General features: G+C 46.3%; 1 protein-coding gene across 1 annotated transcript in view; it reads right to left on the bottom strand.

Annotated features, from left to right (window-relative positions):
* Window positions 1-16,591, bottom strand: part of CFAP77 (cilia and flagella associated protein 77) — a 56,101-nt gene that overhangs the window by 5,937 nt on the left and 33,573 nt on the right. Inside the window, exons 2-5 of the mRNA XM_065853818.2 lie at window positions 16,451-16,550; window positions 15,667-15,898; window positions 3,727-3,829; window positions 2,146-2,247 (exon numbers count right to left, since the gene is read on the bottom strand). Of these exons, the coding sequence (XP_065709890.1) occupies window positions 2,146-2,247; window positions 3,727-3,829; window positions 15,667-15,898; window positions 16,451-16,550 (537 nt within the window). The remainder of the gene's footprint in view (window positions 1-2,145; window positions 2,248-3,726; window positions 3,830-15,666; window positions 15,899-16,450; window positions 16,551-16,591) is intronic.

Here is a 16,591-nt window from a genome sequence, read left to right as displayed (position 1 = left end):
GACAGAGCCCTGGGAATCTATTGTGGAGTGGTCAGCGTTGACTTACTGGTTTGTGTTGTGACTATCAAATATATCACAATATGGAGATGACAGGCAGCAACTGAGTGACAAGAAGGATGATGAGTGGCTTGAGGACATGTCACACCTCTGCACCAGCCACAGGTCACATGGAAAAATAGTCCAAAGTAGGGCTGTGGTCAGGGCAATGGGCTCTCAGAATCTGAAGTTGTTCCCAGGTCATGAGCAACCTGTGTAGTAGCCAGAGAATAGAAGAGTCTAAGAAAGCGGTTTAATGAGGACAGAAACACTGCAAGAACAAGCTCCCTTACCTGTTTGGAGCACTGCTCTCTATTGTTCACCTTTGTGAAAGAAGCATTGAGAGTGACCCCTGGAGTCCCTGGGTTTGGCTGAAGGGTTAGGCCAGCTTGTCCTTGAAGGCCATTCCATCACCAACAATGTAGAACCCAATTTTACAGAGATGGTTAAAGTTTGGAGGGTACCAAGTGTCTTTGGAAACCATAAACTTTCTCTGGGTTGTTACTGATTTGAACTGGGTAGACATTTATGGATGTTGAAGAGAACTCAACCATGTGTTGCAACTCAACTGAGCCATTAATTTCCTGTTCCAAGTTCCAATATGGGCCGTGGCTGCTAGATCTGCAAACCTTCCAGGTTAACGTAGTGAGAAAGGAGCACAAAAAAATCTGCAGAGGCTGTGCAAAATGAGCTGTTCCTCCTCCCCTGGATGCTTCTCATGGGAAGGAATGGGAGAAGGAGGAGAAAGGTAGAGAGAAGACCCATAGGTTTGAAATCTGTGGCTGGGGGAGGAACCCAAACACAGTCAGGGAGGGAAAGCATGAAGGAAAACACAGGCTGAAAAATGAATAGTGATGGCAAGGTCTGGGGTGAGAGGAGCTCTAAAGAGGAGCCTTGCCCCAGTATCTCGTGTGACTTACACAATCTGTTTAACAGCGATCGGTCATGTTCTTTACCTGACACTAGCCGCAGCAGCAGCTCTGTGCTGACAGGCAGCAGGGATAAATGATTACTGACATATGCTAATCGGACAGTCTTAGACAGGACATAAGAGGAATATATCAAGGTGGAGCAAAATACATTTCTTGTTTGAAACTCTACAACTTGCACAAGTAAATTAGCTTCAGGAAGTCGCAAGGCTTCGTACTTGTTTTAAACTGTGGTTAGAAACCAACAGCATGGCAAAAAAAACCCCAACCCATCAGAACAAGGACTGGGTGGAGGGCTGAGGGGCCCTTTGCAGTGGTATCTATCAATGCCAGATATGATATTGGCCACGTAAACTCCCTGCAGAGTTTCAGTCCTTTCAGACTTTTTGGTGTCTCCTTTCCATTCCCCTTGCCCAGCTCTGTTCCCTTCTTTTCTAAAATGCCCCCTAGCTCTTCACTTGAAGTGTCCCTGTAATTTACACCACAAACAAAGCCAATGGAATTCAAACAAGTACCCCAGAGCGCAGCAGCATGAGTACATGAATTCAGGGAGATGGTTCTGATCCCAATGCTGGAACAAGAAATCTTCACCTTGGCTCTTATTTGGATCAATTAAAGGAAGTGTCATGCATGTCTGTAACCTGGCCAGACCCTTTGCTCAGTCTCAGGGTGAATATTGTCAATCAGGTAGTTTAGAGAGGTATTAAGAGTACAGACTTTCTGGAAATCTCTAGTTACGGGGTGGCGTAGCTTGAATTAGTTATGGTGAGAGCTGGTAAAATGGCAGGTTACCAAAATGCAGGTTTGATAGTCCTGCTCATGTAGGATGGTTGTGGGGACACCAGCAGAGAACAGAGGCCACCCTGATACTAACAGGGAGATACAGAAAAGGGTTCTCATCTGATGAAGCTTGTGAAAGTGCACACAAGTTAGAAAACGAGTCATTAGGTCCTTGTCTGGGCAATTGCTGCCTATCTTCCAGGGCTTAAGGCTGCAAAAATCATCCCATCTGGAAGTCCAAAAGGGACTAAAGTTTCAATACATCCAGCATGGGAGTATTTTAGGGTCTGGGTCTCAGAGGCAAGAGCATCATGTCTACCTTTGTCGCGTGTTAAGGGTGTTATCAGGGCATGTGGACAAGGTTAGAGGATGTCCTTGAGTTCAATCAAGTGCTCCATACCTTCTCCAAGTGGGGCAGGTGCCAGAAGGACTCCTCCTTGGTGGGTTGTGGGTTTTTTCGCAGAAGTGTTGTGCGAGTTTCACGTGGTTTGTCTATCTGTAACTGAAGGTAAAGAAGAATGGTCTGAAAGAGCTGCACAGCTGCATCCATCTGGTTGGTGTCATGCTATGTTGGGATATTGGGATGAACAAGATGCAAAGTCATTTTGGGCTGATGATCATAAGCGACTGATCTGGGTAGTTTTTCATATCCATGTGGCTAACACTGATGAAAACACTGGTGAGGAAAACATGAGCAGCTGCCAGCTCTCAGGACAAGTTTTATACAGCATCCCAGGGACATGAGCACTGCCTGCAGGAAGCCCTGTCCTCCAAACTGCTCGTCACCAGCTGGGAAAGTCACTTCCACCAACCCCTGCCATGGGGTGGTTTCCTGGCTGTCCTGTGTGTGTTATGGTCCTGATTAATTGCAGCTTGTGGTGCTTGATAGTCCCAGCACAAGCCTGTGCAGGTACCTGGGGAATGTTTTGGCCACTGTGTGAAACCCTGGGGAATCTGTCTGCTCTGTGGTCCAGAATGTGGGTTTGTGCTGCCTAACTCAGTAATTGGTGGCTGGAGGTTTCAGGAGCTTGATGGAGGGAACTTAGTGATTAAAACTACCAGTTGTTAATAGATAAGGTAGGGATGTACTTTCCAACATCCTAGGCTTGTGTATTCATACAGTAGCTGCTAATTAAGAACACTGTATTCTTGTACTTCAACTATAAAGCATAGTTTGTGATGATAGCAAGCCCATTGAAATTGGTCATTACCATATCAGCATGACTCTTCTTTGAGCCATTAACTAATAAAACAGTCATTGGCTCCTTTTAAATGTTATTACAATATTGGTATAACAGCACAGCGTTGCACTCCAACAGCTGCCAATGCTTGTTGGCTGCTCTGTTGTTTTGTCCACTGTCACAGGCAACCTGAGCAGAGCTGATGCTGTTCAAAGCACAGTCTGCAGGGCTTTTGCCACGGGGATGACATAAATACCAGATAATTTGAAATGTAATTCTTTGTTACAGAAAGGGCTTTTAGTATTGTGGTGATGTAAAGACAACCAAAGCCTCTGTTTTAGCTGAAATCAGGAATTTAACTGTGACCAGAGGCATATTGGAGCAGACAGGTGCTTAGTGATGGTCAGAAAAGTATCTCTGTGGGACAAGGTGTTTAAGCCTTTGAAAGGCCTTGGCCAAAGCACCTGCAAAAGTTTGCTTAGCTCCTGTATATATCTCTAGATACAAAAATACTTAAAAATGACCCAACCAACCAACCCTTCCTTTTCGTCTCCAGAGCACTCTCAGATACACACATTGTAATATGCACAGCTAGTGCTCACTCCCACAGCATCGCTCCCCAAGACATGCTCTAGCTGGAGTCAGGCTCATCTTGGCTGGGAAGCAGCTGAGCTTTGTGAGGCTTCACCGGCTTTCTAGTGGTCAGGGAGGGTGGTTTCCCAAGTGGGAGAAGCCTCTGTTGTGGGGTGGGACAGTGGGAGTTTCTGCCTGGTAGCAGCACTGTGCTGGAGTATTATCACCTTTTTAGTTTCCACTCGCTGGGCTACTGTCAGTGCTCTCTGCTGCTCCATCCACAGCTCCTTGTATCTGTGTTGGAGGATGTCAAAAATGGGAGTGGGAGGCCTGGAAAACATTGAAAAGAAAACAATATAACCTCCAGGGCTAATGCCTCTATTTACCTCCCTGTGGTCTGTTGTTTGGAAGAGGTGATTGATGAGAGCATGAGTAAGTCCTTGCACTAAGAAAGGCTTTGCATTGCCACCCTGGAGCTCAGTCCCATCCAGGCTGCCACAGCCCATGGCAGCTGCCTGGGAAGAGCTGCTGGGTGCAAAGTGTGTTTTGCCAAAATAAAACTGCTTTTGCTATTAACGTATCACTGCTGTGGTACATCAAAAGATGCAAGCAGATGCAATGATGGTTTGGGTGAGAGGACTAAGTGGTGTTCTAAGCAGTCTGAATAGGGATAAAACCAGACTCGATACAGATGGTGAGGTGTCGGCAGCAATGATGGGAGCTGAACTGCTGAGCCTGGGTCTAGTGCCTCAGCTGCACAGACCTGAAGGTAAAGAGAGAGAAAAATAAAAGGCAGCTGCTTGTTGGCCAGTGTCCTGTTCAGCTGCTCTGAGCTGGTGTTGACCTGACCAGCTTGTGGCAGAGCAGCAGCCTGAAATTGCTCCATGCAAGTGAGATACTTTAACTTCATCAGCCACTGTGGGAGCAAACCTGGCAGTGGCAGCAGCAGGATTCTCACCTTGAGAACAGCATATCACTTATTGCTGTGGTTGTGCTGCTGCTCTTTACCCTCAGAAGCAGACACTTGAAGGTGATGGAGAACATCAAGCTTAAGTTCTATTAGTCCTTGTACCTCTTGCTGGGGAGGGATTTTTCCCTATCTCAGCAGCAACTGGTGACAGCGTGGAGCCACAGCCACAGCTCTGCTCCCACCTGTAGCCTGTGCTGCCTTCAGCTGCAGCTCCCACACCAAAAAGGCAGAGCTCTCCCTGCCTGTCTGAACCAACTGCAAGACCTTGGGGACTGCTGGGCTGCTTCTGGGCCACCAGCTCCACCAGAAGGTGTTTTTCTGCAGGGAGTGCCCATGTGCCATGAAGCGAGCTGGGTTTTGTGGCTTTTGGCAGGAGCGGGTCCAAAATCGGTAGCAGCCAGCTTTTAGCAGCCTGGAGAATCTTTGACAATCACGGAGGGTGTGAGCAGCGCGTATGCAAATAGTAACTCTTCTGTTTCTTGTTCCTTCACCCCTGTGGTGACTTTTATTACTTAATTATTGCACACCGCATGCTTCAAAACAGCCTAATCTATGGTCGTGTTTTCTAATGATGCTAGATGTGCGATCCAGCAATATACATCCCAAGGGGGCATTCATATCAGAGGAGACATCCTTCTGCAGACCTCCTGTTTCATAGATCACATGCTGCAGGGCTTTTCAAGGCTTGGCTTACAAATCAGCTGTGCAGCTTCAGACCATTGTCTGGAGACACCCTGTGCCAAAGGGGACACCGGCATTTACCCTTCGTCCCCTCTTATCTGCCCTCCTTCCTTTCCAGTTTGGCATCTCGTACTGATCAGAGCAGGGCAAAATATTTATGAAGGGTAATAAAAATATGCAGCAAACCTGTGGCTGAGTGTGTATTGTCTGGGTGGGTCTCCAATCTCATTGCATGGTGTAAATTTTGGTAGCCCTAGCACAAGTGCATGGTGTTTTTCTTGGCCTGTCCCTTTGCTCTCCAAGGCAGGAGCTTCCTGGTGTGCAGGAATAGCAGGGAGGGATGCAGGAATAACACTGAGCTTTTGTGTGTGGTGCTTGATTATTGATTTTTGTGGTAGCTGAATGTGTTTTCACATCTCTACGGAGGTGACTTTTACCATCTCCAGTGGACCAGCCAGTTGGTGACTGATTAGCCCACAGCTGGCTTATAAGTAAATGCTTGAAAGGACACATTTGGGTTGATGCTCTTCAGAGATCCTTCCCTGCCGTGTGATTAATCGCATTTAAGTCCTGATCCAGCAAAGTATAGAATCATGCCTGGAATGATACATGCGTGAACCGCTTCTTCGAAACTGGTGGGAATGACTCATGTGCAGAGTTATGCACGTAAGCTCTGATGGGGCTGCAGGATGTGAGGCTTCGTCTGGCTTTTCCTGCCTCCTTTGAGAAGAAATACTGAGAAACCGGGCAAGAGTAGGAGGTATCAGGTAACACATTTCTTTGACTAAGATGACCAGAGAAATTTCAGCAAGGCAGGCTTTTCTCTGTAGGTCAAACGCTGATCTCGTTGGAGTGGATGCGGTATTTTGGCCCTGGTACTGGCGCTGCTTTGGCAGTGCAGCTGTATTTCTGATCTGCAGCTGGTCTTTGGGAAAACGTCCTCTCGCCTTAGTGTTACTTAAGGACAGGGTTGAATAGCTTGTGTGTTTTGTCACCCTGCCCAGATGTCACCCCTCTGAACTGGGAGGATTTTGCTGTAATTGTGGATGCAGTGAGGGGCAGCATCCCCTGAAAATGCTTATTGTGGATTAAAATCCATCTCGTTCGGAGTAACTCAGATCTCCTTGTTTTGGCACAAGCACCCTGCCACAAAAAGGAAAACGAAAGAAGTTCTGAATAGTATACAACAAATTATTTATAATTGTGGAAAAAAATAATCAGATGCTTCCTTTTATAGTCAAATAGTTGGAACCAGTTCTAATGTTGACATTTCCTAAATATTTTAAAATTTATCTGTACACGTTTTCAAAACTATTATCCCTGAAACAGTTTCTGTCTCTTTAATAGAATCTCTCTCTAATTTACTTTCAGGAGTCAGGGTACAGACCTATTTTCAACTGAAATGACAAGCGCCTGCTAACTTGGTTATACAATGTGGTATGCTAGTCTGCCAGAAATCTCTTGGAAAAGAAGCTGCAGCCTCCTAATAGGCTATTTTACTGTGAAAACAATGTTTAAAAAGTATAATAAAGTATTAACAATATTAAAATAAAACGGTGTAGGCCTTAAATGAGCTACAAACTAGTTAAATCTATTCTATTCAATATGAGCCTTCAGTGCTTTGCAGCTGATACCTCAGAGCTGGGATTTATCTAAAATGAAGGCACCAGGGACATGCAAGAGAAATGGTAATTATAATTTGCAAACATTAGGCTGACACTTTTTTGTGTATGTGTGTATAAATCCTGACAGCTGTGATTTGTGCCCTGCCAAATAGTGCTCTACGGCGCTGGGAAGGGCTCACTTTGTGGCAGGCCGTCGTCAGAGCAGCAGCTCATTAAAACTTTGGAGAAGAAGTTGCCGAAAACAGGAAGGCGTCAGAACCATCTGAGGGACTTTTGGTACACGCTTGTTGAAAGGTGTTTGAGAAGAGAGCCTTGGGTCTGACAAACTGGAATTTTAGTACGCCTTTCCGTTCACAGTGGGGCAAAATAATTGGTCATCAGTGACTACTAATTTGGTTTAGTAGCCAGAGGCGGTTTTTTTCTTCCCAGAAAATCAATGACAGTGCTGAGGTCTGTTCAACGTGCTTCAGCTCAAGATGGGTCCTCATTTAGCTCTTGATGCTTCTTCCACTGGAGACAGCTATTTTGTTAAAATGAAATTAAAATCCATCTATAATACTCAGCTCGGGGAGCGGCACCCGTCAATGGCACGCTGCTCTCGAGGTTTCAAGGTTGTCAGTCTCCCCTCAAACTTATTTTCAAAGGTGTATCTATCAACTGGAAAAAAGATACTTGGCAACAGCGGATACAAAGGACTTTGCTCAGGAAGGGGGTTTATAGCAGCTTAAAAGGTACAGTCAATTTGATTGCTAAGTTGTGTTGTAAAAGGATAAAAACTTGACTTGTGATCATGTTTTTCTTACATTATTTGAAAGCAAAGGGACTTGTAAATATTTTAGCATAAACTTGAGCCCTTGAATTTTCTGGGTGTCCCCCTGGGCAGTGTGGACGGTGCCTGCAGAGCTCAGGATGGGCTCTGGCAGCTGCGCAGCTCTTTGGGCTGCATCAAAAACACTGCTCCGATTTCAATGGCAGCTTAGTGGCAACAGGATCTGGTCCTGCAAGGGATGCTTATGCAACAGATTAATCTTATAACTGATATTTTTTTTCTGTTGTGATAGTAAACCTCTGTTAAAACACTACTGGCTATCCTGAAACTTTAACCCTTTCTTGAAAGGTTAATGAGGTTTCAGTGAGGTTTGGTCCTTGCTGGTGTCCTTCCATTTAAGACAATGTGCTTTTGCTGCACAGCCAAGATATCTCTTTGGGGTCCACAGCTGCAGGAGTCACCACCTTGTATTCCTTTGTTATGTACTTCATGATGGGAAGGATTTGCCCTGGGGTAGTGGTGTCCATACAGAGATCTTCCCCTGGCTCGCAGCCGGGTGAGCCAAACCAGCTCAGGTTGGTTTCTTATTGGGAACTGGTTTGGTCTCCAGCATCTCTGGAGCATGGGGCTCCTCGGTGCAGCTGGTACAGATTATCTTCAGCAAATAAAGCACAAGCTGGGGTCTGTGATGCTGCTCAGGGTCTGTGATGCTGCCTCAGGGCTTTGGGGTACCACTGATGCAGGCAGCAGTGAGACATTAGTGCTCAGCTCCCTCTGCCCTGCAAGGGGGCTGATAGCACAGGAAAGCTCTGATTACAGCTCCCTTGGACTGCTATATTGTCTCCCTTCCTCCCTCGTTACTGATGGGTTGGAGCTAGCAATCTATCCACCACTAATTTGTCTCTGTGTAGCCCAGCAGGAATCTGGGGCGTGATTACAGCTTTGGCCCTGGTGCGAGAGCCAGCACGGCCCCAGCATCGCCCCGCAAACTGCCCGGCTCTGCCTTGCCTTAATTGTTCCCCTTTGGCTGGTGGACCTGTCTGTACTAACGAGGGCAGCGAGGAGGGCCGAGGTAATTGAAGCACTTAGCCACACTCCCCAGCATCGCCTCCTGCAGCTAATTAGGAAAGAGGGCCGCTGTGCTCTTGGTTATTTCTTCTAATTGTTTGTGGGTTTTGCATAAGGGTGAATGGCAGAAGAGGGATGTGCAGTTAGTGGTGGATTCTTGACTTTGAAATTTGTATAAAAGGTCACTTACAATTTGTTAATGCTTTCACAAGAGTGAATTCAATTAGTGGCTCCGGTGGTTCCCCCACACGTGTGGGTGTGTTTGTAAGGAGAGGGAGAGATGGCAAAACAGTGTGTGAATGTAAAGGCTCTTCATTTTCCTAAGGAGCTTGTGGACTATACACTGAAGTTATAGGCCCCTTACAGCTTTATGGTCCTCTAAACAGGTCCTGGCAATAAACCCATGGAGAGGCCTGAAAGATCATTTTTAAATGATTTCCGCTTGTCCTCACTTTCCATTAACCACTGAAGAAAATAACAAGAGAAAAATTGGTAGAAAACACTCAGGGACCAATTTTTGTGGGTTTTTTTGCAGTCTTTGGGTTGGAAAAACTCTGTTGAAAGGGGGGCGGTCTTCCACCCCCCTGGCAGCTGCAGGATCTGTGCTGTCAAAACACTGATTACTCTGAATTTCTGAGGCTTCTTTACAGTGCTTGTAATTTGGATGGGGAAATAACAATATAAATTATTTCACTGTGGGCAGCCGATGTGGCAGTGGCTTCTTCTAAGTGTCAGAGGATCCGTTATTTTGCTCAGAGGGCTCATATGTATAGAACAGTAAAAAGAATAAAGTCCATTGTAAACATGCACTTTAAAAGATTTATCAGATGCTCATAGCTGTACTTAGGAGTACAGCTGGTTACAAGAGCACCAATTTGCTTTACTATTCCCTCCCAGGCCTGGAGTGAGATGTTTGCTTGGAACGGTCCTAAATGCACACAGGGAAATGTATCTTGCAGGGGAGATACTGAGCCAGCTCTTACCCATTAAATACTTGGATTCAAAAGCTGGAATTTGTGTATTAGCATTGAGTTTTTGGGTTGAGGATGCCATTTTGCTGACTTAATTGGAGATAATTTAGATTTGTCTTCACCACATGAACAAATTGAAGAGCAAGGTCTTCCCCTTGACCTCCGTCCTGTACTTGAACCTCTCTGGCTGGGTGGGAACATGACTTTGTTTGAAAGGAAGAGATGTCAACGAGGGCTGAAAAGCTTTGCTTTCACAAAGAAAAGATTCTGTGGTTATTTTGCCCTCACCCAGGTTTTCATTACACAGACTGCAAAATTTGCAAGGGGAGAAGTGCACTTGTGGCAAGAAGTAGTTTTAGATGCTGAAGGTTTTGGTAGAAATTTTTCAGGCAGCTGTAATTCATGGAGAAAAACCCATGGACAACACTCTGTGAGAGAGTAAATCACTTTCCTATTCAGTGTAATAAGGGACCTAAATCTCCATTGCTTAGATGTTTTTTCCCAACTCTGCGGCTGACACACAGGACATTGAACCTTATGCCAAACCATGACTTGGCTGTTTATTTCTGCTAATGCGGGAGCCTGAAGCAGTCAGAAACTATTACAACTGCAGTAAATAACTATGCTGAAGGAGAACCAGTATCTTCAGAGTGCACACAGGATTTTTGACGGGGGTAACAGGTCTTTCTGCCCACCCAGATGCTACGGTCACCCAGACACGAGGCAGCGCAATCAGGCGGATGAGGTGTGAGCTCCATGGTGGCTGATGCACCCGCAGAAATGTGAGCGTGTACCCAGCCTGGAACGTCTCCAGCAGGAGAAAATGATTCTTGAAATAGAAATTGTTATCTTAGCCATGTGAGAATGGTGGCAGAGACACAAAGTGCTTTTTGCTGTGGAACTGGATAGGATATGCAATTATCTGAACTGATAGGAGTCCTATTTTTTTCTCACTTGGTTGCATTTTTCTGGTGCCTTCAGCCTGACAGTGATTCCAGTCACTATGTTACATTTTTTTGATTTGCATTGTCAGTGCTCAGATTTTTTTTTCTAAAACTTGTTTGGCCCAATCTTTTGGGTTTTTGTGACTTTACGTTCTCTATATTTGTTTGATTTCCAGTGATTGTGGATCAGCTATGGGCTTGCGGGGCTTCTTGCATGTCCAGCTTCTCCTGGTGGGTGTTTTCCAGGCACACTCTGCTCTTCAGTAGTTTCTTTACATATCTTTGCAGCTGGTCTATGGCAAGATTAGCTTCCTTTTTTTTTTTTTCACCAGGGCCATATATTACTGACCTGAAATGCTCTTTAAATGTCTCAAAAATAAATCTACCAGTGCATTCCCTGTGCCAAAGAGATGTTGGAAATACCTAAACATCTTTGGGGCAGCTTTCTAAACTTTGTTCTGGCTGTGTGCGAACATCACGGACACCATGGGTGGAAAGGCCACTTGCAAAGAAGGATGAGCATCGAAACCTTCTTTCTGGGGGAAGGTGAAGGGTAAGGATGGAGCAGTCAGTTAAGCCAGGAAGCTGCAGGGACAGCCAAGGTACCAGCTGAGCTGCTAAAGACCAGTGAGACAACTGTCCACAGAGCATTAGGATGATTGCAAATGATACAAAGAAAAGGGGAGGTACTGGATAACTGAGGCCCTTGGCCAACTGTGACAATTTTAAGAGAAATTGCAGAGATCAAATGCTTTAGAGATGCGTTTGCTGCAGGAATGCTGTCAAAGCATCTGTGAAAGGATGAAGACCAGTTTTAGAGAATGGCAAGTGGAATGGAAGGAGGAGATGAAGTTAGAAGAAAATGGGATGTAAAATTCAGCAAAGGGATGGTTGGAGTAAAGGCAGACGGTGGGTGGGACCCAGCAGGAGACATGGGGATGACAGAGTGCCAGGGAAATCCTGCCAGCACACCCAAGGTCAGCCCAACCTACGGGCCAACTGCCAAGCGATGGCAGCGCGTTGCAGGCGGGGTTGTGGCCATGCAGGGTTTGAAGGAGGTGCAGGTGTAGGATGGATGGGCTGTGCGGTCCTTGTGTGCAGGAATAAGTTCTGGGACACAATATGCAGACTTAGGAAGCTTGCACTACTAAGAGGCAAATGGAAAGTAGTTTCTAAAAGCAGTGCTGGAAATGCAGGACATTGTGTTCATGCTGAGGATGAGCTCTGCACTGCTGGCTCCTGGGGAGAAAGCTTGTGCTTGGGGTACCAACTGTGTGCTGGTGTGTTTTGGCTTCAAATGCCTTGTGTAAATCAATCTAGCTGTGGACAGCATCCATATCTTAATGCTTACTTCTAGTTCCAAAAATGACCATTTAAAATATGCTGATTTTGGTGCACAGTGAACTTCAAACAGAAAAGGTGGTTAGGAGGATAAATGTGGGTCTTGACATGTATTGGAATTTCCAAATACACCTTGAATACCAAGCTGTATTGACACCAGTGAAGATCCTGGAGGTCTTCACAGACCCTCTGTCTTCAGATCTCCATTGTCTCAGTCTCATGAGAACCCAACCTGCTCAGTGCCCTGGATCCTCCCTCTTGTAAAACATCATCATTACACAAAGAGCATGAGGGTTGGATACACCTGCTAGCAGCACTGTGTTTGGGGGTTATTTTAAAGGAAAGGACCTAGGAGTTGGGTCCAGGAGAACAGTAACCTTACCCGCAAACTTCTTGCAGTGATGTGTCATGCACAGAGCACGTGGATGGGCTGGGTTTAGCTCCTGGAGAGGAGGTATTGTGATAATGGGCATTTTCCTTGAATTAAAACCTGTAGACCCATTTGTGGTGTGGCTGAGAGCTGGGACAGGTGAAGCTGAGCATGCGTGTGCTGTACCGTGGTTGGTACCCCAGTGCCTGAGCCCTGTGGACGTGTGTGCTCTTGCAAATCGTGGCTTGCACAAGGCAGCTTTTGTAGAGATCAGAAGCTGCAGTGTGAATTGGGGGAGCCTGACTGGAGGATGCCCCATGGGGGAGCCTGGGACCCCACCGCATCCTCGTTACCGCTGACCTTGGCACGAGCGCTGCCTGCTGATGGATCGGCTACGGCGCTGGACAAGACCCTGGGGAACCACTGTATTATCTATTATCGTCCCATCAGTGCCTCCCCTGACCCCTCCCAGCTCCGAATGCCACAGGCATCAGGGAGGGAATAAATCTCTGTCTGATACTGAGAGAGGGAAGGGAGCAAGAGCAGGAAAAAAGAGAGATGAAAAATGTCCTTTTTATGACTCCCACAACAAAGCTGGCCACATGATTCCTAGCAAACATTTCTTTGGGAAAAGGGAGGGAGAGAATGGGGGGTGGGAATCAGCAAAAAAGCAGGGTTGTCTCTCTCCTGTGGAAGATGCCCACAGGGAATTAGAGGGGTATGGGTGACCTTTGAAGGTAAATATCCCAGGAAAAGAAAGAGGCCTCAGAGCTTCAGAGAGCTCACTCCAGTGTCTGACACTGCCGTGTGAAATGCAGCACATGTCCATGGTGAACAGAAAGCAGAAGCATAAGCTATCTGCTATGCTAGAGCGAGCAGCAGGGCCAGGGTGTGATTAATAAGGCAGTAATAGCAACCGCAGCATTTGTGTTCATTTCTGTTTGGGATGATCCATGAGAGCTTGTACTGTTGAGGGGCAGAACTCCTGACCTTGGTGTCTTTAGGAGACAAAGCCTTTAGCAGTGCAGCCCAGGGCCTGAAAAAGGGCTGGAGATATGTTGCCAGGGCTTCAGAAGCCCCCTGGACATCACCCACCGACAGCTGCAACACCACAAACATGTTCCTGTGACAGCTGCAGGGTTGTTTGGGCTTTATAAGTGTGGGTGCTGCTGTTCCCAGGGCAGCCCAGCCCTGAGGCTGCGTGCTGGTGTTACCCGCAATTCCAGATGTGCGGAAGAGCTGCAGCGGGGCTGGGCATGCAGACTGGGAGGGTTTGCACTGGTGCTCTGGGGACTGTCCCATGGCATTGCCAGCATCAGGCAGCGTGGCTGCAGCATCTCCCAGGGTGATGTGAAAGCACCTTTGCTCAGCTGTGCTGTCTGTGCTGTGCCTGGGGTTAGGGAATGATATGCAGGCTCTGTTCTTGTCAAAAAAACCTCCCTGCACCTGAGATATTTATCAAAGTGGGTATTTCGAAAGGTAATCAAGTGCTTGGAGTCATGGAAAAAGACTGTATGCCCCTTGTTCTCTTGTCCCCAGACAAGTGTGTGTATGTTAGCTGTGAGAGCCTTCCCAATTAGCAGCACTAAAACACAGTCGTACGGGGCTTAGAGTCCAAAAGCAGAAGCAACTTAAATCCACTGACAAGCAAGTCATTTTTAACAGGGCAGGTCTTGCTGAACCTGGTCAGCTGTGACGAGGGGCAGGCCTGGGCTGGGAGCGCTCACCAAAGCTGTTATCTTCAATGTGTCAGTCATGGAAAAGTGTGTTAAATTCCCCCTTTTACCGAAATGGCTGTAAAAACTCATTGGTAATTCCAGTAATTTGATTTTGTGTGTAACGTGCTTTTAAAGTAAAGGGATAAATACAATCAGTCTGCATAAAAGGTAGCTATTAGGGAGGAGGCAAGTTGTACAATAACTTTAAATTAAAAGCCCTTTCCCACTACTTCTGCTGTTGTGGGGTCTGCAGATTTTCCTTAAAACTTTTGAAACGTGCCTAGACTTCTCACAGGCAGCCATTTAACCTCTGTTTATGAAGAAATAAAGCAAAATTGATGTTGATTTTGGTCTACATTGGGGGATACTTTTGCAACATAAAAGCCCTTTTGCCTGCAATTTGCAGAGCAGCCCTGTCACATCGGTGAGGGCTGATACTGATAAAGATAAAGCTTTATAGCTGGGGCATTTGCAGCTAACAGCAAGCTAATGCTACATTTTCATTTTGATGCAATTAATGTTAATGTCTGCTACGAAAATTGTCATTAAATACCATTTTAAAATCCATTCAATTTGCATATGCAAAGCCCATTTACTATCATGTAAAATACACAGTGCCGTTCATCATGTCTTTTCTCTAGAATTTGTAGCTGTTATTTTTCTGGTAGTGATTGTTATCCAGCTCTTAAAATGAAACCTAATGTCTGGTCCAGACCTGCATGGAGCAAGAAAACCCTCCGTGCTCCAGCAGCCACAGGGCTGCTTTGGATCCCCTTGTAGAGGCTTTGGTGGCGTGTTTGTGCTGGACTTGCACTGGCGTTTCTGGAGCACCGTGCTCTTGTGGAGAACAGGCGGTGGAAAGACCTAGAAGTCAGTCTGATCAAGGTGATGTTCTCTTTTGCAGACTCCCTGTTGCACAGTTCCCTGGGAGAAATTGGCACAGCAGGGAGTTGGGAACTGGTACATGAGGAGGGATGTTAAATGGGTCACTTTTGAATGCTGCACCTCCAGGTGCGGCTCATGTGTGCTTTATAAAAGTCTTTTGGAAGATGCTGTGATGCAAAAGACCTGACTTGATGTGAAGCCTTAAACCTCCTGCTGCATCGCCAGGGATCAATGGGTAGACTTATGCCCTACTAGAGAGGTTGCTGGGGAGCAGCAGGTACCAGTTCCCCTCCAGCCCTTGGGAAAGATTCCCAGAAAGCAGAAGATGGAGCAGTGAAACCTTTTTTTTGCCTCTATCCTGCTGTACTAGTACCAGTTTCTGTCTAGTGCAGGGTGATGAACTAACAAGTGGGAAAGAGGGGGATAAAGAACTTGAACTGACCTTTAACTACACCAGAATATTTAAACAAGCACAAACAGGTAGAAATGCTGTGGCTCTGATTTTTCTGGCCCTGGGAAGACATTCTGGCTCATAACTCATGTTCCTTTAAGTGAAAGGATAGGTGTGGAACACATTTTTGAGAGATTCTAAGCCCTTAGTGCCAGGGGTGGAATGGGCATGTGTTGTGGCATTGTAGATTAAATTTAGGTAGTTGATTATCTGACACAGATGCAATCATACACAGAAGTGGTGCTGTGACTTCAGTTGTAGCATGTCCAGGTTCAGGAGACTTCTGTTTTGGGGACTCTGCTAGCTGAGAATCAGATATGAGGGTAGGAAGGGATAATCTTATTCCGAGAAGGGTCCCAAGGCTTCCCCCTTACCGTGCTGGGATGCCAAAAGTCATGTCTGCAGGCAGTTTAAGAGGACCTTTCTTGAGGCGAGTGCATTCTTCTTCTTTGCGCCTAATGTCCTTGTTCTTATAGTACAAATTATATTCACGGGCTGTGGTATAACCAGCCTTCAGAGCACCACGGTTCATGGTGATGAAGTCTCGAGGCATCTTCTGAATGAAATCAGTCCTGTTCTGATCCACTGTGTTCCAGTGGCCTATGGCTGGAGATGGAAGGAAACACAAGAGGCGAAGAGAGGATCAGCATCTCGGGTAACTCCTGTTTGGTAGGGCAGGCTGCTGTTTGTGCACCATGTACATGGGCCTTGTAGGGCTCACATGCATTTTGCTATGGTTTCACTGTGGAGTGAGCTTTGTGTCCTATCCACTGTGTTTCATATGGGGGCATCTCCCATCTGAATTGGATATGTTCTTACCCTCCTCCCTGGCTTGCTCAGCAAGCCTGATTACACAGGGGAAATGCCTCTGAGAGCACAAAGTAGGAGCTCTAACAAAGTTATGAAAGCCACCACATGTATCACCCTCTGCAGGTGCTGTACCCACCTCTGCTTGGGCTCTGTGTGATCCTACAGGAGTTTCCAATATGACAGAGAAACTTCACTAAGTCACCAAGCAATTTGGGTGATAATAATACAAGCGGGTGAATGTTGGAGTTCTTTACCTCCAGCTTGAGGAGAAGTATTGAAGAGCACTGGGGAGTCCCTGATAGCATTAGGACTTTGTTGCAGGTCTGTATTTTAGAGGTGTTGTCATACCTTCAGGAACTCCTCCATCTGTCCTGGGGATGTACAGCCCGTATGCAAAATCAAAGCCTGGCAGGGTGTAGCAGTTTCTCAGGGGCTTCCCCACTTCTGCCTGCAGAAGAGTGAAGTTAAAGAAGTGTGAAGACGTTTCCT

This window comes from Patagioenas fasciata, chromosome 20, assembly GCF_037038585.1.
Source record: "Patagioenas fasciata isolate bPatFas1 chromosome 20, bPatFas1.hap1, whole genome shotgun sequence".
NCBI classification, from domain to species: domain Eukaryota; kingdom Metazoa; phylum Chordata; class Aves; order Columbiformes; family Columbidae; genus Patagioenas; species Patagioenas fasciata.
This window is presented reverse-complemented; position numbering and strand designations above follow the sequence as displayed.